A 22,580-nucleotide genomic window follows, 5' to 3' on the forward strand; every position below is an offset into this window, starting at 1 on the left:
CGAAAATGTGAAAAGTTTGCTAGTTATCACAAATACTTGATTGGAGTTTCTTGTTGGTGGCACGAGTTATTAGGTTATGGGGCAATTATTGATTAAGCATAGGGCCAGGTAGGATAGTTTTTCCTCCTGAAGACATGAAATTATAATTTATAAATGGCATTTTATAGTTACTTGGGTTATCTTATATCTTATCTAATATCAAAATTTGTTTGATGATCTGAATCATGTAAATGTGACGAATATGCAAAAAGAAAAAACATTGAAAAGAGGGGAAAGACTCATTCACAAAAAGTGTTCATCTTTTATATACAGTCTATGTTTATTTGTAGTAAACCATTTCTAGCCTTAATCAGGTGCATTCTCAGTTTTTTTAATTCACCCAATATTTAAGAACAGAAAGAGAAACTGTGCGACATTCTGCAACACAAATGTCATATTTTATGTGTTTAATGCTCTATATTTCAACAACAACAACAAAAAAGCCGCAGAAATCTACTGTCACTCTATTTAATGGCCAATTTTCAAAAGTAATGACTTACTTATATAGACTTGAGTCACTACCTCTACAAAAGGAACATACAACATTTCTCTATGTAAAACCCAATATGGGACTATTGGGTCTACGGTCTATAAAGACTATTGGGATGTGGGACTACCACCAATAATCTTCTGCCAATGATTTAGCTTTTCATTAGCTTTTATCACATTTATCTGTATTCAGCTGGAAGACAGAAACTGGCATAAATTGAAATCTTGGCTCCAGACATCAGCTAGTTATACTGGAAGCCCGACAAAATCACCAGTTGCCCAGAGGCTAATTCAGGAGGCTATCTGATGGATTCCCACATAGGCTTAGAAGCAATGACGCTTTGGAGTTTGTTCACAATGCATAATGGGTTCAACAAATCCGTTCCTTTTTTTTCTTTAGCAAGTTCACCACCTAAAAAAATGTGTAGCATTTGTTGCCTTAATCTGAAGATTAATAAGATTAATATTAATAGCAAAATGGGATAGAGTAGCTTAAAACAAGCAGTAAATACTTCACTGTCTATTTTCTCCCTTGCCTTCTTAATCAAAAATAATAAAAGATAAAATCTACTTGTGTTTCAGCACTCTTTGGAAATGTTTATACAGTAATACTACACTAAAACAACTAGTTAATAAAAACTAAACACAAAATAACATACATTTATTTGTTTTTGTGCAAAAATTGTTGTAAAACAAAGAAAGGAAGAAAGTCTCAAAACAGCTGCAATTTAGTTATCAATCAACATTTATTAGTTATATTTGTATATGTACACCAAAGGTACAACACTTATTGATATGTAGAAACAGATTTTTATGTATACCATAAACTGAGAAAAGTATTCTTTTTTTTTTCTCAACAGTGAATTTCACCCACACATAACCTCTGCCTTTACATCAAGATAACAACAGCTTTACAAAGAGGGAAGGCCTAGAAAAGTAAAATCTGCAAAGCACATTGTAGGCAGGAGTGTAACAGGTCATCAGCTCAGTGTATGAGTTTCTTCAAAAAGACACATTTCAGGAGAAAAGCACAGGCTTCAAGATATGCTGGCTCTTTGCTGTGCCAATTATTTTCCATGTAGTCAGTACCATTTAGGTAAGCGATTCCAGGTGTTTGTGCGTGCATATCATTTCTGTGCAGAAAGTAAAAAGGCAAGTCAAGTGAAGGCAGCTTACTAAGTAGTATTCCTAAAAACATCCTAGACTGATGACATGACAGAGTTCAAATGTGTGAAGATGTGATTTATGGAAATGCCAACATGGAATCTAAATGATATAGATGTCCATGTCTTCAAATGCACCAGGTAAACAAACATGTCTGAGACTAAACCAGTTTTTTTTCCTTTGTAAAGACAAAATGTGTTTAGATGAGTCACCTGAGGAATGTTGCTGTATCCTGTAACAGGCATTTGAATACAATTGAAGTTTGAGCTTTCTCTTATATCAACTCTTAGGCTATGTTTGATTCATTACTATCCTACACTCAGAGCAAATCTGACCTTTTCCCCTGTTTTTGTGTCTTATCACTAACCTTTATAATAATAATTTCCCACCCAAATAACTCGTGTTGACCCCCTCATCAAACCAGAAACTTCCTCATGCCTATTTTTATCTCATCTCACTCTTTCTCAGTCTTTTTCTTTCTCTTCTTCATGCAAATAGAATTTTTTTTTTTTTTTTGCAGGATTACTATAATTTCCAGAGAATTCTGCATTGTCACTGAACAGAACAATTATATATTTATGTATATACAATGAAAATGAATTCACACTGCTTATATCTTCATGGAGGAAACATTCAAAACACTTACATTAGATTAAAAAAAAAGATATTTATATGCTGGAATGTGACAGTTAATTAAAACAGCTAGTTAACAGGTATTAGAGAATAAAAAAGAACAAGCAATTTATGACATATTTTCCTCTCTATACATTTTGTCTAATCTAATTTTACTCGTGACATGGATGATTTTTTTTTCTCTAGAGGATTACATTTATAAATGTCACAGCAATGAAACTATATTTCTACGTACCATTTTGATACCCCCACATCCCCTGGAAAAAAAAAAACCCAAACAAACAAAAAGCATCTGTTACCTACAATATGTACACAAAGTGCAAGGAGGCACTTCAAAATATCATGCTTTTAAGATAGTGGTGCAAAACATAATTATCATATTATTTTAATTCATGCTTCTAAAACCGTGAGTTTGAACATAATATTGGTCCAACACACAATCCCCATCGGTGACACTGTCGGCTACTCACTGTATATGTATATAAAGATATATATGTGTGTTTGTGCGTGTGTGTCGAGAAGATCACAAGAGGTTAGAGTGTCAGTGCTGTACTCACTCATAACAATTACAAATGTACTGACCTTCCATGTGTTTGTTTGTTTACTTATTTTTGCATTTTTGTTACGTGTGCATTTGGAGAAAAGTGTGAAGATGGTGCGTACATACATCAGTCTATGCAGTATGTTGAGCAGAACGCTGCACGCTCATCGTGATGTATAAAAATAGACAAATGACAGAGCGCTGCACTAGATGTTGTGTTAAGTTTCCTACTGTTACTTTAATTGGCATTTGTTTGAATTGAACACCTTCAATGCAAGGTCATTCAGCACGGATGAAAAGAAACAAGAGAGGAGAGAAGAATACAGTGCTGACAAAGAAATCAAATTCACATTGACATCAGTTTCACCTCCCTCACACATGCACCCAAAAAACGATAACAGACAGCATTCCTGCTTTGTTTGTGTATTTGCCATATATTGTTTTTAATCATTTAGTTCTATGAGATGATTATATGTGTATTACCTGATAACTGGAACATCCTGGCATATAACTGTGCATGTCCGTTCTCATATTCTGGTTTCATCAACTACCTTCCCACTTTATGGATAAACAGCTGCAGCATTTAGGGTTTGTAGAAACAGTCTTGAGCTCTGGTGGCAAAAATATATTGTTTACCTTTTTAGATCTGGCTAAAACAAGAAGCTGGCAGGTGTTCCCAGAGAGGATCTGTCTCTGTTTGTGTAAGCCAAGAATCCATCTGACAGCTGAGTGCTGCTCTACTTCCTTCTCAATTTCTTTTTATAAACGTTTCTAGCTGTTCACCTTTTGTGCTCTGCCAGTGTTTAATAATAACTATGTCTGTGCTTTCTAGTACACTGGTTCACAGGCTCACTCGGCCACTGGAATGTAGTTTGAAATAATAAACGTGTGCTCACTGTATTGTCATATATTATAGAATAACTTTCTTTCGACAAAGACTTTTGCTGTCATTTTTCATAGACAAAGCTTTTAAAGTTGTGCTCTTAAGAGGCCATTCTCGAGGAAACACTGGTCTTACAAACAAGTAAACATTTTAGGATTAAACTATGTTTCCCTGTTAGAGTAAACATGACAAGCCTGGATATCTTTTGATCTCACTTATTTTTAAAGTAGTTTCTTTTTTAAGTTGGAAAGATTATTGTCTGCACTCACATTCTGGCCTGATTTGTGCTTTTTTTAAAAAAAAAAAAAAATTATTTTCAATATATTTTATTCAATATTTTAAGTAGGTATGCCATTTAGATTTACATTTATTTTTAAACTGATTGAAATGTCTTTTTCATTGGTATTAAAAAATTACTGTTTCTGGTGAAAACCGATACTCTATACATTTTAATTTTAGGGCAACGCTTTAGATTTTAAGGTTTTATCTCTTGTTGTGCTATAAATGGATAGTTTAAGAAAATGGATGTCATGGTGACAGTTCAAAGGCCTCTGTGAGCTGATTGATTTTCTGCCTGTTTGGTCCCTTTAATTGACTTGGTCATGTTTTGACCTTAGCACTCTCTCTCTCTATCACACACACAAATTAGCTTTAAATATCACCCAATGGGTGACACAAAGAAAAAGATCCCTTTTCTACACAGTAGACAAAATAAAATAAAATAAAATAAAATAAAACCATTGGGTGCTTTGAGGCTCAGCATGTTTTTCCTGTTCACTATTGTTCTCCCTGACCCCTTTATCAGTTTTCTGGTCCACAGGGATACTGAGTAATATTGGGTAACTATAATTGCAGTAAGAAGCACTTTAGAGACACTTTTGTTCTTAGATGAGAGGCTGGGATGAAAACAAAAAGCAGTGGCCTTGTACACACATTGTGATAATACTGACAGGGATGGAAAGAAGGGGATTTCATTACAAATTGCATTGGCTGTCGTGAATAATGCTCCAACTCCCACTTGTCTTTGACACTATAATAACGTGTCACCTTTAAGAAACTTGTAAGATACTCAGTGCATCTCTGCTTCTTCACTCCTCATACAAATAGGAGACCAGGATGTATTGCTAAGAATAGCTTATCTAACCTTTGTTTTTCTCCCTTCCTTCGCCCTCCAAGCCTTGAAGTATGTTGTGCAAGTATCTGCTATACAGGACGTAACTGCGCTCTAACATGTGAGGTATGCCTATGTTATCATTTCACAATTAAGTGAATTAGTATCATATATATCAGTCAGATAGACAGTTAAAATTTTATAGGAACTAATTTAAAAAAAAAAGAAAAGAAAAGAAAAGTAAGCTACATAAAAAAGAACAATTAGTAGTTCTGTTCATGTGATTTTTCATTCATTCTCGTATATCACCAGACAGGAAAGCTTGTGGAGCCCAGAAGCAGGGGATCTCTGTGCTGCCATTATTCATGTTTCCATGGTTCCTCCTCAACAAGCGTGCACTCCGCAGCAGAGCCATTAGTGGCTGAGGTTACCTGTAAGAAGTTAGCAGAAGATCTAAACAGTGGATCCAAGAAAAAAGAAAACTCTGGTCAAAAGACCTTAGAATAACACCACATTCTTAAAGCCTATAACGCATCAGATCGACTACTTTTTCAGTCTACATTGCTATATGATGTCTATAATCTAAAATATTGTATACAACATTCTTATTTAAATTTGACTACTTTTAGCTATAGAGCTTTGTAGGGCTGTAGTCTCCAGAACAACTAGTTAACTGACCAAATAATTACTAGTTTTCTAATTGATGTTACTTTCATAAGGAGAATGTCGTTCCAGTACTGTTCCCTCATTTTTAATGGTTGGAGCAAAAACTTCCAGTTAGGATCACTTTGGATAGAGACTTTGAAAAGAGTAGCTTTTTAACATTTGCTCAGCATTAGCTCTGTAATACCTGTCAAAAAAGTCGGCAGTGTGGCTACATTTTTTATTAAGGCTAAATTTTTCACACATCTTTCATGTTAAATGCTTGAGACTATAAGTATGTGCATGTTAGAAACTGTAACTGTTATGTGTATTAAAGCAAAAGGTTTGGGACCAGCATCTGCCAGTTGCAGTAAGACCAACAAAGCAAGACCATATTCACCAAGACCAAAGCAAATATGAATTTTTCACTTTCATCAATACAGAAGAATTATATTACAGTTGGAGAGGTGTCAAACTTATTGGTCAGAGCATGTTGCTTGTTTGCATTTTTGTCCTGGGATCACCAGTTAATATGGTTTGAAATCATGTGGATGCACACTGGTATATGCTGGTTGGCTGCAAATCTGTTGTTTTTATTTTAGTACAAAATGAAGAGTTTGAAATAATTTAAACGAGGTTTTGTTTAATAACATTTTTATTTATCTATAAATAATTTTGGCTAATAAGGCAAAATGCACTCAGTACAGTGGAGCTGATTAAGTTCATCTAAAAAAAGATTATTCTCCCCAAGACCAATGAATAGGTTTTAGGGTAGAACCAATTTCAGTTAATGGAGATTTTCTTTGGTTGACTACAGCCCTCTTTAGCACTTGAAACCTACATAGACAGAATTGCTATTTTGCAATAGGGAACACTGGAACTGCAGGAAAACCACTGATGTTCATGCATGCTCGTGGTAGTCCTAACATGAGTTAGACAGTTTCTTTTAATGACCTGGGAATGGACCACAAATTTATGATGAATACCAACTTAAGAGGCAGTAAAAAAAAAGACAAATGAATACATTTTAAATTCAAAATATACAAATAACACAAAAAAGGAAAGAACACTACCAAATGAATGCATAGTTACGTTTTAGCTATTCTGCAAGCATCTACGGCGTTTCATTGCACTTGAAATGGGTTAGAAATGTAAGTGAGGCGAAGCAGAACAGAAAACAGGGAAAAGTGGTGTGGAAGGTACTGGAAGTAGCAAGGTTTTGTGTAACATTCATATGTAAGTGTCCATTAATAAAGCAAGTCTGAGAAAGGAGGATATAACTTTTTGCCATGGGCAGATTGCTTGTGCGAAAGATTACCAGCGTTGCTAGGTAACGCCCTTCATCCTTTAATAAATGAATAGGCTCATCAGTAGACCTTTGCCGCCCGTCTGTGTGTGTCAGAGAACAAGCATTATGAACTTACATATAATATTCTAAAAGACTGGAATACATTCAGATATTGGATTTAAAATGTTTTACATTTCCGGAGCTCCTTCTCCCCTCTAGATTTCACAGCATATTTCTCACACTGGACAGAAATAGATGGTGTCAAAATGCAAAAAAAAAAAAAAACCCTTGTAGGGAATGACTCACTGACAGTTTCGTAGTTGGTGTGTAGGGAATATATGAACTGCTAATTAGCTCTAGCACTTCCCTTTCTGTATCATAAAATCCTACAGAAAATGGGAAATCTTTGGAAATGTTCCCATTTAACAGTTAAAATCTGCTGTATTCTAAGAAAATGCAGAATACGCCACACTGGACAATAATTTGAACATAACAATATTTAAAATTATGTCAAAAGACATTTCTTTAAAGTGTTTATTAATACATGTATTCTGAAGTTTTGATAAAGGTGGCTGGTAAATAATTCCTCAGTGTCATAATGAGGATTATCTTGCTCTGCCTTTTGAACTGGAGCCGACCCCCAATTGGCTCCAGTATTCAGATTAGGCTAACTGTTCAGGGAGAGAAATTTGATCCTTTATTCATATGTACTGATGCTGAATAATATTTTGACATAAACTATAATTTTTTGTTGTTGTTTTTCAACAGCAAAGCTGCTATTCCAGAGAAATGAACACATGCATACATCCAACTATTGTTCCATTGCTTCACTTCTGAAATAAAATAACAGCGGTTTACAGTTTACAATGATGTAAACAAAGATGCAATGCTTAAAACTCAAACAGATTCAAGCAAGGTGCAGGGTGAGCATGCAACACGTGAGAGGGTTATATACAGGTCTCTATGTTTGTAAGCATTAAATGTACCTTGCATTCATCTACTACAACAGAATTGTTAGCAGTGGCGCTAGCAGTTGTGGTATCGGTAGCGGTTAAGACGCACTGGTTGGAATTATTTTCGTGGTGGTTCTTCATGTCATCGTAATAAGACTGGGTCTTTGTCATCATTTCAATGTCATCCGACTTTGCCATGTGTGCATCCAGCTCATCCAGCTCTGCCTTCGACATGTGGTACACGATGCCTGCACCGTAGGAGTCACCCACCACGTTCACTGAGGTCCTGAATCGATCACTGATGAGACACAAATCAGCATGAAAGATGGCTTTGCATGCTAGTAAAGGGTTTGCAAAAGCCTAATACAAAAGCAAAGGCAAAATTACCTTGTACAATGTAACCACAATATAATTTTTTCTTTTATCAAACTCACAGCAGCCAGTCGACAGCAACCAGGAGACTGATATCTTGGGTTGGCAGGCCTACAGCAGTTAGGATCAGCAACATAGTCACCAGGCCAGCACTGGGAATACTGGCGGCCCCGACACTGGCCAAGGTGGCTGTCAGACTGGGTGAAGATATGGGAAAGCGGCACTCAATAACATTCTCCAAAACCACTTGCCTAACCTCATTCTTCACACCCTGATGCACTTCTCCAAACACCAATGAACATTACATCCTCTGCATCTCACAGTTAAAAGGAGGCACTCAATTTCTGCTGTGCTTAGGCTGAGGCGCACCAGAGTAGGTTCTTCATTTTTATGAACAGAGGCTCACAGAGATGAAAGAGAGATTGGATGTTTAATTTGAAGGTCCATGGATTTACATCCAATAAAAATGTCAGAGCCAAGGTCATCTATCTGCAGATCACTGGATTATAAGAGCAGGCACGTGCAGAGGGGGGGGGGAGGGGCTTGAGCACCCGCCCCTTTCCTGATGGGTGCCTAAAGTGCCCTTTTGTTGAGGCAATTTTTTTTTAATTTTTAATTTTTTTTTTTAATGTGTGTGTGCGTGCGGAGTCCTGTCTGTGCCCCTCAACAATAATATTTAACTATTAATCACAGTTTTGCTAAATAAAAGGATCTGCTGTGTGTGTAACAGCGCGACAAACATTACCTGTCCTTTTATTAACTGCACAAGTAGTGCTGGTCATAGCTGCTGGCTCACTGGGTAAGGCTGTCATGGGTCTGTAGCTCTGTCACTGTTTTAGGGAACATATTTAGTTTTAAAGTAAGTTACAGGGCTTTTCCTGCCTTTCTGGAGGGATTATATTTCACTTAAAACGATCTAATATGCGTCCACATAATTATGGATTATTATAATTATAATATTTAAAAAACACGCTGTATTTTAAAGAACATACATTAAACAACAGGTTATATTAGATTTATATTTTAAATAAGACAAAATGCTGATTTTACAGCAGCAAAATTATTGTATCTCTACAGTTTAAAAATGTAATAAGCTTTCTGCCTGCACAGAGTGGATAGTGAAACGAATGGAATCATCATAAATACATTATTTCATATTTATTACTTTTTTTCCCTCATTGCTTTATTATTGTAGCTCTAGTAATAAATAATAAGGGAAGGATTCTGGATCAGCACCATGATGGAAACTTGTGCCAACAGTATATACAGTATTCTGAAGAAGGTCTAAAATGTCACTGTGTGTGCATGCATGTGTGTGTTTTATGTATATGGATTTTTTAAATTATTACTCATGATATAACATTGTCCAGACATGCCTGGTAAGGACATGAGGAGGAAACAGTAGGAGCTGTGTGAGGCTACTAAAGGCAGTGAATCCCTCAGCAGCTGGATTACAAAGAGCACAGGTAACATTAACACATGTACCAGTTGTTGGAGAGGTATTCCAGTATAAAAATAATAATAAGCACAACTGAAATGTTTTGCTTCTATAACATTTTTCTGTCATCATTTTATTATAGATTAAGTGTAAGAGTTGTTAAGTGTGGATAATTAAATAATAGTTTATTGCAATAGCAAGTTGTGCCTTGTTCTCAGATGGACAGCAAGTGGAGAGTGATAGATGAGATGAGGAAATAGAAGGAGGAAGAGAGGCAAAGAGTGAGTCACAGGCAGAGCCTTGTTTATTTCTCAGTTTTTTGTTGCCTTATGGTTCCAAGCACTGTCACCAATCTTTGCATTTTGTTATTATCTCATGACACTTGTTTAGTCAGCTACCATCTCTCCTATGGACTTTTTAATGTCTACAGTCTCAGATCAACACAGCCCTGCCCTCCAGCACTATCAGCAGCAGGAGCAGCAGCAACCCCTCAACAGCAACATTGTACCCATCAGGTAAAATATAGGCTACGTTTGCTTTGCCTCACAACAGTGATATAGTATGATGCGATCCCATATTAGATTCTTGATGAATGTGTGTTGTTGTTATTCAGCCTGGTTCAATGTGCCCCTTTTTAGCTTTGAGCACCCGCCCCTGTAAACGTCTCTGCACGGCCCTGTATAAGAGTATTTTGGAAAGATTGTTACGATGAAAACAGCGAGTGACTAGTAATTCTTGCTTAGCTTCCTACTTAACATGAGACAAGGGACTGGGGCATATGGCTGCTTCCTCTGGGTGCTTAATTTGCTGTACTCTAAATTTCTTTTCAGCTCACCACTAAATGCCACAACACTTCTGCTGAGTTTGTCTTTATTATAATGATCTAACTGTGGGAACTGCATTTATCTCAGTTTAAACAATTTAAACATTGGGAACTGCAAGTCTTACTTTGGTTACTAAGAATAGCTTCAACGGAAGAACTGCACACATATGCAACCATTCTGGAGGACTCCATTTCTAAAACCCATTCTTATATATATGTAAGCTAGGATGGGATGTTAAATATTAAGTGCAAAGCCGTGTTTTTTCTGACCTGACAGTGATAATCTGACCAGGGTCAAGGTGTACACCGTTCATCTGGGCAATGAAAATGGCAGCCACAGCCTCATACAGAGCAGTTCCATCCATGTTGATGGTGGCACCGACTGGGAGCACAAAACGAGTGACTCTTTTGTCAATACCCAAATTCTCTTCCAGACAACGGAAGGTGACAGGTAGTGTACCAGCACTGGAGGGGAAAAGCAAAACGAGTTGGATTATAAATGTATAACCATTTGCACAAATATTAAGACAGCAATTCCTTCACCATTCTGATGCTAACCTGGAGGCTGTCCCCAGAGCAGTAATCCAGGCCTGGAAGATGCCCAGGAAGAAGGTGAAGGGGTTTTTCCTGGTGATAACGAAGTAAATGCTGGGGAGGAAAATTGCTCCGTGGATAATGAGGCCAATGATCACTGTCACCATGTACATGCCCAGCTGCCTAGCCACAACCTCCAGATCCTTAATGGAAATGATCTTGCCACAAATCAAACAGGCAATACCAAAGGGAGAGTACCTGATGAGAAGAAAAAGTATATGTTTAATCATTTAGCAACATAGTAATATAGTTAACCCTCCTAAAATCTTCCTGTTATAAGCAAGCTTTTGTCTTTCAAAGTGTTACAGTGACTTGAGAAATAACTTGGAATGAACAAAAAACACATTAAATTAAGTCATTTCTTATTCAAATGACTTAAATGAGTTTTAAAATGAGTCAATGGGAATCTTGAGTGACACTAACCACATGATCATGATGACAAGTTTCATCACAATCTCATTGAGGATATTGAAGAATTCAATCATGAGCCTGGCCTTCTCTCCCATCTTGCCCATGCAGATGCCAAATGCAATAAAGAAACCAATCAGACCTGTGACAAAAAATCATAAATGTGTCACATTTTGAATACCACCAGTGCTGAAGGGTGAGATGTGTCCAGCATCAGGGAATTCTTATAAGATGATAGGGTTTCCATTTAAAAACCAATAGACCTGTCCAGATATTTGCAACATTCAAAACCGATTCCCAGTCATGACTCTAGAGTATGACTGGAGTATCTGAAATATCTGAACATCTATTTTCCATGATATTAAATCAATATGGTGCCGAGGGAATTAATCTAAATGACTTTGATTATTCCCCGACTTGTTCTCTTTGCATTGTGGTTTCGATGGAAATGTCTCAACTGTAAAACATTCAGAACATTTCCATCAGGCAGCGATCTGTATTTCTGTGTATTGCGCTCGTTAGCAAATGCTGTGATGGTGATGGCTAAGCTGGCTAAGATGATGAATGTGCTCAACATGTATACATGTTCTGTTACCTGCCACCGGCCTAGCATTAGCATCTTAGCTTCATCATTGTCTTCATTTTAGCATGCTGATGTTAGCGCTTAGTTCTAAGCACCATTCGTAGTATTGCTTAATGTTACTAGGCCACATACTGCAGCTATATTACTATATGTTTTCAGTTGCAGAGAGTTTTACATACCCAAAACATTCATGCCACTTTTGAACTGCAGTGACTTTTTGATGACGTACTGAGGCTCCTTTGTAATGTTAGCCACTAGGCCCTCCATAGTGGTGGCATTGACATCCTCCTCAATAACCACCTCCACCTTCTTTGTGACTGTCTGAATCTGAAAGAAATTAAGCATTAAGCATAAATACTAATGAGCTAATGACATTTAAAATATTTTGCTTTAAAAATTCTTTTGTGGTATTAAAGGTACTGCACTGCAGTGGTTCTGAATCAGATCTCTCTAAAAGACTCCAGTTTGCTCGTGTAAATGGAGAGTCCTCTTCACACACTAAGGTTAACTATGGAGTTCCACAGGGTTCCATGCTAGGACCAATTCTGTTAACATTATACATGCTTCCCTTAGACAGTATCATCAGAAGGCATGGCAAACATTTTCACTACTATACAGATGATACTAAACTTCTAATCTACCTATGAACATACACCATAACACACACCAGTTAGTTAAGAGATACCTGCAGCAAGTGCTATCCAGAGTAAGCAAATGCTCACTCTGGATAGCATTACCTTGACCTCCAATTCTTGGAATTGTTTTTTACCAGGATATTCAATGGGTATATTAAACAATTATGTAGGACTTTTTTCCACTTGAAGCATATCTCTAAAATTAGAAACATGTCTCAGAGTGATGTTGAAAAACTGTTCATTCATTTATTACTTCTAGGCTGAATTTGTTCGTTATTATTCGAATGTCCTAAAAAAGCCTTTAGTTGATCCAAAATGCTGCAACAAGAGTACTGACAGGGACTAGGAAGATAGTGCATATATCTTCTACACTGACTTCTCTTCATTGGCTCGCTGTTAAATCTAGAATCAGATTTAATATCTTTCTTATAATATACAAGGTCTTGCATAATCAGGCCGCATCTTATCTTAATGACCTTACAGTACAATAACATCACATTAGAGCACTTTGCTCTAGACTGCGGGCCTACGAGTTGTTCCTTTAATATTTGAAAGTAGAATGAGAGGTAAAGTTTTCACCTTTCAGGCCCCTCTTCTGTGGAATCAGCTCTAAATTTGGATTTGGGAGATAGACACCCTTTCTTCTTTTAAATCAGGCTTAAAACTTCCCATTTTGATAAAGTATATTTTTAGGGCTGGATCAGGTGACCCTGAATCCTCTAGCTCTAGGCTGCTGGGGGATTCCCATGATGTGTTTCTTCTTCAATAACCTTTTTCACTCACTATATGTTTTAACAAATTTCCCACGTGTGGGACTAATAAAGGTTATCTTATCTTATCTTATCTTATCTTATACACCACTCTGCATTTAATCATTAGTAATTAATTAGTTATTAATCTCTGGCTTTCTTCCAACAGATGGCTGCCTCTCCCTGAGCCTGATTCTGCTTCTTCCTGTTAAAGGGTAGTTTTCTCTTCCCACTGTCCCCAAAGCGCTTGCTCGATGAGGGATTGCTTGGATTTTCTCTGTTTTCTTTCTATTATTGAAAGGTATTTACTTCACAATATAAAAGCATTGGGGCAACTGTTGTTTTGATTTGGCACTATATAAATAAAATTTGTATTGTACGTGCAATTGTTTTGGTTTATCAGGCATCAACCCCTGTAGTTTTCTGTTGGTGGCCTCTTCCAAACACTTTATGAATGTAAGCCTACACATGTCCCAATACACAAGTTTATTTTCTATGACTTTATGTAATATTCCCTAATAAGTGATGGGATGGCATTCATGTGTTCAGATATCTCACAAAGAATTTCAGACTGTGAATAAATCCTTTTAATCCGTTACCTGTTGGAAACAAGCCTGCACAAGATTCTCTGGGAAAAGGTTCCTGATCAGATCAAAGAAGGCATCCAGACTAGACACATCATCATTTTTCTCGCCCTCGCCAAGATTCTCCTTCAGTTTGGGGTTGCCAGGGTGGATGACTAACACCAGGATAACTCCCAGGATAGCAGCAATAACTGTGGTTGTCATGTAGTAGACCATAGCTCTGGTGCCCAGGCGACCGCTAGATTTGGCATCAAGACCGGCTAGACCTGCACCGAAAGCAAGCAAGATCATGTTTGCCTGTTAATTGCTAGAACGTATCCAATGGAAATGTTGACTCAATGCTGCAAGACATGAAGGCTGTGCTATGCAAAGACAATTAGTAGATTATATAAGGGTATTTTCTTATTGCATTATGACTTTTTCACCAAGTCTATTTTAGTGTATTAGAGCAGCAAAAGGTGTAAATTAGGAACTTATAATTCCTAATATATTTGAGTGTGATAAATTACACTGCACCTGTGATTAAACTGGAGATAATGAGTGGCAGAATCAACATCTTCAGCATCCTCATTAGGATGTCTCCAGGAAAAGCAATCACCATGACAATATCTGGGTGGATTGGGGAAGCAACACGAAGCAGCATCCCTGCTACAGCCCCCAAGATCACACCTGAAGTGCAACAAGAAAAATAAAAAGGTGGAAAATCCCAAAATATGAATTTGTGTGAGAGAAACAAAGTGAAATACAGAAACAAAGTGGCCAAGCCAAGCCAACTTTAAGTAAGTCAGATATTAAATGCAAATAAATCATAACAAAATGCTATGAATTTAATCTTGGCTACTTGAAAATATCAAACTATGAAATAAATAATTCTCAAATGATTTGTTCTCAAAGACATCGTATTAACATCTTAGTAACATCTTAGTAACATCTTAGTAACATCTTAGCTTCCAGCCTTATAATTTCAGTTGTTTGGTGAAAGGCATCTGCTAGATACTTAGGGAGGGCAGTGTGTTGTGAAAATAAAATGCAAACCTGCTGACAGTGAGCAAAGCTCGTGGAGGATTAAGATCAGATTTCTTTGAAGCAGAGAGGAGGAGCAGCATGTCAGACTCACTGGTGAAACGTGTCATCTCAGCAAACTCTTTTTAAAAAAAATTATTTTTTCAAAAGCTTCAATAAATGATGGATAAAAAGATACGTTTCACTCTAATCTCAGGCACAAATTTTGTCTATAATAGCCTGAATATTGTGACATTTGAAAGATCATCTATTCTCAAACAAAATCGTTGTTGACCCTTAAAGCCATAATGTCTCTTCTAACCAACAACTCTTTTCCTGCCACACACTGTTCCTGCCATTAAGTAAAGCTGACCTCTGTATGCTCCCCCCCCCCCCTACTCCCCTGCCTACCAGGCCTGGTGGTTGGCCTCTGTGTCTGTCTCTCTTAGGCCAGACAAAACTCCAACATCCTCCTGGGGCTGCACTTCCGCTGCCAAAGATAACACAGCCCAATATATTGTTTCATAACACAAACTGATCACAAGGCCTCCAGCTTTTTTTTTTTTTTTTTTTAAACCTAAGTTGTCTTCAGCGCTTTAATCTATCCTCCAGTCTAGCAGCATCCTGTGGATTCTGCACACCCGATGGTTTTGGATGGCACTTGATTTCCTGTGCTTTCCCTTTGGAGCAATTACAAGTTCCCTTTCAAGGTTTCATCTGCCAAGTGACAGATGATCAATGATCATGCTGGCTCACTTGCTTTGTGAGCGTCCAGCCGGGTGCCATTGGATGTACACAGTACGCATGCTCACACAAGCCCACATCCATACAAGTGCAACGCAGTAAGAAACTGAATAAGTCAAATGTACACATATTTTTTTAATTTACAGTTTAAAGAGTCCTGTAAATATAGACTATATGACTGGGAGAGACGACATAAAAACAAACCATCAGAAAGAACTACAGCTTAAACAAATCTAATTTAAGACTTTACATCTCTTCCTTTATTAAAAACATTTTTGCTTTGGACCCTAATCAGCCTGTGGTAAGATGACAGCACTTTTCATGCATCACCAGAGGCTGTTTGTATGTCCAGTACAGCACAGAGCTTTTGATAGCAACAGGTGGCACAGAATTGGGAAAGTTCAGAACACTCAGTCATCTTTCTGTCTGAGCACAGATGGCATCTCCTCCACACATATAATTGAGCTAGCATAAGACTGAACTCAGTGGTAGTTAATATCTGTGTTTAGTCCGCCTTGCTTTTTATTAGGCTCTCGAGATAAAAAACAAAACAAAAACACAATAATAATAATAAAAAGTAATTGAAAGAAAAAACAGTGTGAGGGGGCTTACCAAGGACAGTGAGAGTGAGAAGAAGGTTCTTGAACATTTTGGAGCAGATTTGGGCACATTTCGACTGGGGCCTGGCCTCAATGGGCTCCAGGTGACTCTCGTGCATCCTTACCTCCACTTGTTTAGGCATACTGTTGGCACTGTGATATGAAGAAAGAACAAGTGATTTTTATTAAAATCAAAACCATCAAGTCAGACAATGTGAAAAGTACACACTTGACCACAGAACATTTTTGATGTCCATGCTGTAGCAATCATGCTGTGGTCATATTCTGTCATGTGCGGCCACCGTGAGAAAGAAGGCTCTGTTGATTCCACAACAACATACAGGAGCCTTTGAAAACTGTTTATAGCTCAAATCAAAACACTGTGTGATGAAAAATGTTTAGCATTCAAGCGTTGCCAAGCTGTCACTCGAACACTGTTTGTTCATGGTTAAGAGAGCATTCCAAAAGATGCAAGCTGACTACAAGCTGCTGCTTCTGAAATCACAGTCCTTTGGGGTATCTCATCTCAGTTTACTGAAGGGCGATTGTGTAGCCCCAATTTTCTCAGAGCAGACTTTTGTTAGAGTTTTGCAAAAACTGTGAAACTTTTTTTCTGATAAAATAAAATTAATTGTGGAAAATGTTGGTAGACTTTTCAGGAATTGTTACAATGCACAGATTAAACAGAGCCTTAATTTAACAATGTTGTTGCACTGAAAAAAAAAGAGTACGAGACAAAAAATGCCTAACTATCAAATAATATATCTGTTTAGACTTTCTCTTTCTATCTCTCAGTTATCATTTCAGTTTTCACATTCACAGGTAATGCTTTGAGAGCAGCTTTGTGTTGAATAAAACACAATTTTCCATAATGAGCAGCCCAGAGTAGCTTTCCGTAGTCCCACTGAGGTGTTAATGCATTTGTTTAATGAGAAGGGAGCCAGCTGTGTCTGTCATGTGACAGTTAGGTATGTGTTTAAAACATGTAAGAAAAGAGAAAATAACAGGCACTATAGCTTTATGCTAATCCCTCAGCATCAAGTTAAAGAAAAAATATACAAAATTAACTTGCTTGGCTTGATATATCTTTTGTCTGCTTATGGACTTTGTTGCTATTCAATGAGCCCATTACAAATTCTGGTGTGATGGATAACCAAGAACAGAAAAAATGAAATAAAGTGACCCTCACCTTCCCCCTTGCCGTGGGGTTCACAGTCTAAAAAACACAAATGGAAGCTTCAGTGGTGAAGATTATGTTATTTGGAGATATTAATGATGATGTCAAGTTTTTTTTTTCTTTCTTTGTCAAAGCTAAAGCTTTTAACAAATGCAATAAAGAGCTTGAATCAAGAGGTTGTTTTGGGAGAGGAACCTCACAGCCAGCCTTGTTATTATTATGATTTTTTAGGTTTTAGTTTTTTGTGTATGCATACAATTCCACATAAAAACACACACTTTCTAAGTTACACGCACCTCCCCCATTGTGTGTGCATTGTGATGTTGAAAGACTATAACAAGACCACCTGGTCACCTTCCAGGCACACAGATGGATGATTCCTAGCTCCTCTTATTAATTTCAACGTGTGAAATACAGAAAATACATGCAAACAGCAGGCAAGTAGCAGCCACATTGCACTCTATCTTGGTGTGATTTCATACTTTAGATAAAAACTCGAGGAATTCATAAAACCCCAGAAATTAAAAAATTACTATTATATAAAAATCCTATTCCACGGGAGTGATGAGTGCTGCTAATTGAATGTCCCCCTTTTTCTCTCCCTTTCATTATTTTTAGCACTATGAGAGGAAGCAGGCGATACTCTGCCGTAATCCTCTCATTAACACTTCTTTCACCAAGTCAGAGACAAATGAGAGAGCAGGTTTGGGTGACCTAGTGACGGATGAATGTGGAAAAATATAGCTAAGAGTTACAGCCACTGCAGCAGCTGCATTATTTATTATCAATTTGCACCAGGAGGAAATAGCAAGGTGTTTTTGTGTTATAGAGTCATTTTGTTGGATGGAACATTCTTCTTGTTATTAACATTTCATGAGCTTCGAATTAATTACTGTGCCCTAACAAATAATTCTGAGAAGCTTCACACTTAAGTCCACAATCAGATGGGACTGGGCATCTTGTTTTAGAAAGTGTAAATGTTAAAAAGTTACTTTTGTTTCAGTATAATCAGATTTTACTAAATGTTCAGTACAAAACCATATTTCAGACCTTCAGACCTGTACAAGCCCACACACCCACAAACAGCTTCTTCTTCTCAGTCACTAATGGGATCATGTTCTAAACCGGTTAAAATTGGCTGAGAGCTTAGTCAGATTAATTGCATTACAGGACTGTAAAGCCATGAAGAGTTACTGGAGTTGTGAATAAAATGAAAACTATAAAACTATATGTTTTTCATTGTATATAAAAATAAAACTTAAAAATCAATAAGTGGCTGGAGTAAAAAAAGAGAAAAAAAAGTAAAAGGAGTAAATATTTATGATATGAATGGAAATACATAGTACTTACTTCATTTCTGGGGGAGTTGAGGTAAGTGCTATATACATTGACCAGGATCAAATCTCCAGTCTTTGGTATTTAAGAGGGAGTCGGCACAAGAAAGTGTTAGCAGGCGTGCAAGTGCTCCATCCAAATATGTTGCCTGATGTCAGCAGATAAGATCCCAGGTACAGCCGGTGGCTAAAAACACCTCTGCTCTGCTGACAGCAACCTGCTTTCAGCTGTCCACAAACTCCTCCGCAACATCCAGAGAGGAGCGAGTCAACACAGTCCAGACGACAGACTTAGTCACAGACACAGCAACCTGAATGGCCCCATCCTGATGTCTGCTACATCCCCCACCGCCCACCCCCCCTCCACCACCACACCTCCTACCCCTTGACTCCACTGCCACCAACACCCACGACCAGCTACTCACGAATCTCACGCGTGCACACATATCATACGCAGACGCACAGCCAACAAACCTAAAAGTAAATAAATAACTAAGAAGAAGAAATGGAGGGAGGAGCTAGTATCAGAGCCTATGTTTCAAATCCCTCAGGGTCCTTAACAGTCCCTGAACACTGTAATCCCCACAGAGAGCATGCTTCTAGACACATCCAAGCACCATGGATAGTGCATGACAGGCTAGACTGCTGGAGATGAGCATGATCATGCTGGCACAATATAGTAGTGCTTTGTAAGTAACCCTTGTGTGGGAAAAGATGATTAAAGAATAAACGATTAACATACATAATTCTGCTGTTTAGAGGTTTGAGGATATCCAGATGGATATGTGGTTCACCACATTATACACTGGTTAATCTATCTATCTATCTATCTATCTATCTATCTATCTATCTATCTATCTATCTATCTATCTATCTATCTATCTATAAAATTAATTTCCACCTAATCAAGTCACACACCCCTGCTTAGATATTTACGTCTTCTCACTATAGTCAATAAAACTCCAAACTGAACTCCAAAGCACAATTGACCTATGTGATTCATGTGAGGATGCTGTCACGCTGATTTCCCTCTAGTCTCCCAGCAGCATGGGACTTCACATGGCATTGAGCAGTATCACATTATTCTAATTAGGGAAATGTGTTGGAAAGCTATTTCCTCTTCAAACAAATGACCAGCTACACAACAAAAGCGAGAGGAATGCCATCTCTGTCTGTAAAGGTTGTGTCATGAGAAATCACTCATCCTAAATCCCTTAACATGTCATCCTTATTCAAAGGGCTCTCCCGGGAAAAGAGTGCAGTTTCGGGATGAGAGCAAGGGGCTAGGACAGAGAAGAAGGGGTTACAAGGGGGAGTAAGAGGGACACTAGGGGAGAAGGGGGTACTGGGGTCGCACCAGCACTTCTCAGCCAAAAGAGGGGCCTGTGAGGGGAAGGCCGAGGCAGCCATCCCCGCTTTTGGCTGGTACCATGTGAAGCTCTCTGCTTCCTCTCTCTTCCTTCTGAGGGGCTTTGTTTCACACGCAAACAGTGGCAGTGGCCCCAACTCGTCCGGCCAAGCGCTGCATCCAAACTGGCAGGAGCAAGAAAAGGAGGGGGGGAATTCAGATGAGAGGGGGTGCAAGGGTATAGCAAGAGGGGAGTGCAGTGGGCATGTCCAGAATGCCAGTTCTTTCAGGCCACTGATGTCATGCCTGTGCCCACCGTGGGAGAGCAGCGGAGGGACCAATGCGCCCCTTTCTCTTTCCCCCCTCCACAGTCTCTTTTTCCAGGATGAATGAATCTTTCAGAAGCAGCAGCTCATTGTGTCCCATAATCGACGGCGATTATCCCAATTTTATGCAGCCTTCCCAGTGCGAGGAGGTTCCCTGAGCGCTGGCATTGAGGGCTGCTGCGATGCAGCAAGGACCACGAGGGGTTGTCCCGGCAACACTCTGTGGTTTAGAGAAGAGGATGAAGGGGAAGGAGGAAGCTCACAGCCACACACATACATAGCATACAAACACACGGCCTTCACAAACACCCTATAAAGAGAATGTATGGCTCAAAAGATTGAAGTTTTATCTTTATCTCATAAAAGAAAATTCATTCAAATTCATTCATTCAAAAAAATTTTAAACAAACTTCATGAGGCATTTTGTGCTGCTTCATAATTTTTGAGCTACTGTGTGGACATATGGTGCCAGTCATAAAATATGTCTACCTAATAACTAAAGAAGTTTGCATTAGAGGCTGGTTGTGTGATTACTGGTCAAATTCAGGCTGTTATCATCCATGTGATAGCACAGACTGCCCATTATACAGGTTTCCCACTGGTCTCTCGAGGAGCCCGATCCCCGTTCTCTTGATTGGTGCATCACAATATGTTGTGATGTAAAGGCAACTGGAGCAGGGCCAGGCTCCGGATATATCTGCCCCCTTTGGGCCTCACAGTCACTTGCATTACAGTGGGAAGAAATGAGCTCACACATACTGGCTGCCTAGGAGCTGTGACCACCACCAGCCCCTCAAAAGGAAGCTCTCAGCAAACACTCCAGGTTGTGCTGTGCATAAGAAGTGGGAGATAATTTCCAGGACTCGAAAGAAAGAGAGGCTTTATCACACTGCACCTCTAGATTATGTATCCCTACATGGTTGGGATTAATATGTTCAGGGACAGGTATCGATAGAGATGTCCACAGAGAGAAAAGTAATCAAGTGGAAGTTCCAATAAAACAATACTGATGCAAAACTGCATGTGTTAAATATCAAATCCCAAATCAGAACTGACACTGTGCTTTCCTTCCACAGTCAGTATGCTATTCTCCAACAAATAAACATTTTTAAAGATTATGCATTTTCTGCATAATATCTTTATACATTGTCTTTTTACATATTTGTGTGACTCAGCTGTTTCTGAATGTTGTTTTCCAAAGCATGCTACACCTCTGACATTCCCATTTTAGTGTTGGTGATCCTAAATTTTCTCAATTCTGTTCATTTAAGAGAGTAGGTGTACAGTCACTCAGTGGGACACTTAAAAAGTTGTGTTAGGCCTATTCAAAGTTAACCCTGCAGTGAGCTTATAGTCACAAGAAAGACAAAAAGGTAAATGTCTCTGAACATAAATATAAAATATATTTATGTTGAAATTCATCAAAGTCACTAATCACTGACTGGAAAGCAGGTGACGTGTTCTAAAGGAAATTCTGAGGAAACTTTTCTGCAATTGTGAAGTTTTACTCACAGTACAAATAAGAGAAAAGCAACAGAAATTTAAAGCGTGTTGTTATCAATATAGTGCTGCAGATCTGGTGACAATAACAAGGGTATCCTTAAAAACATATGGGCATCCTGCCTTTGTAGGCCTAAGCACTGGTATTCAGTACCACGGTCAGTGACCCAGCCTCCGGTCTTAGCACAGATCTCCCAAATACTGACAGACTACCAAGTACTTACCACAGCTGACCCTGAGATTGTCACATGGTGTTACTGCCCATACTGAAACTACTAGGAGCTCAAAAAACTCATACTTGTCATAATTGTACCAATTTTTTTACATGAATTCACAGACTGGAGCTTGTCAGTTTTGACTTTCAGTGCTTCCAACAAATACAGTGATGACTCTCCTCTTCAATTAATGTCCTTCCTGAGAGATAAAATTCTCAATTTCTTGTATTCAATACCTGAAAGACAGATTTTCTCTTTTCAAATTTCCCATTTTTCTCATTATATTTTAAAATCACAGTGTATCGCCATCTTGGCAGTGCATGAAGGAGCATTCCCTAAGGTTTCCTTTTGTTTAGCACAACTCTGTGTCCATAATGAGGCACTCATTAGAGAGTCTCTGAGAATC

At 38.2% G+C, this 22,580-nt stretch overlaps 1 protein-coding gene across 3 annotated transcripts in view; it reads right to left on the reverse strand.

Annotated features, from left to right (window-relative positions):
• Positions 1 to 1,367: 1,367 nt before the first annotated feature.
• slc1a2b (solute carrier family 1 member 2b) overlaps positions 1,368 to 22,580 on the reverse strand; it is a 30,763-nt gene continuing 9,550 nt past the window's right edge. The window contains exons 1-11 of one of the 3 annotated variants that reach the window (XM_063479958.1): positions 18,802 to 19,105; positions 16,288 to 16,427; positions 14,446 to 14,598; positions 13,945 to 14,195; positions 12,141 to 12,288; positions 11,394 to 11,520; positions 10,935 to 11,168; positions 10,647 to 10,841; positions 8,178 to 8,312; positions 7,777 to 8,041; positions 1,368 to 5,291 (exon numbers count right to left, since the gene is read on the reverse strand). In XM_063479958.1, coding sequence (XP_063336028.1) covers positions 5,220 to 5,291; positions 7,777 to 8,041; positions 8,178 to 8,312; positions 10,647 to 10,841; positions 10,935 to 11,168; positions 11,394 to 11,520; positions 12,141 to 12,288; positions 13,945 to 14,195; positions 14,446 to 14,598; positions 16,288 to 16,427; positions 18,802 to 18,839 — 1,758 coding nt within the window. In that variant the 5' untranslated portion in view covers positions 18,840 to 19,105 and the 3' untranslated portion in view covers positions 1,368 to 5,219. Of the gene's footprint in view, positions 5,292 to 7,776; positions 8,042 to 8,177; positions 8,313 to 10,646; positions 10,842 to 10,934; positions 11,169 to 11,393; positions 11,521 to 12,140; positions 12,289 to 13,944; positions 14,196 to 14,445; positions 14,599 to 16,287; positions 16,428 to 18,801; positions 19,106 to 22,580 lie in introns of those variants that run through there. The other 2 variants (XM_063479960.1, XM_063479959.1) reach the window with 2 other exon arrangements.

This window comes from Pelmatolapia mariae, linkage group LG7, assembly GCF_036321145.2.
Source record: "Pelmatolapia mariae isolate MD_Pm_ZW linkage group LG7, Pm_UMD_F_2, whole genome shotgun sequence".
NCBI classification, from domain to species: domain Eukaryota; kingdom Metazoa; phylum Chordata; class Actinopteri; order Cichliformes; family Cichlidae; genus Pelmatolapia; species Pelmatolapia mariae.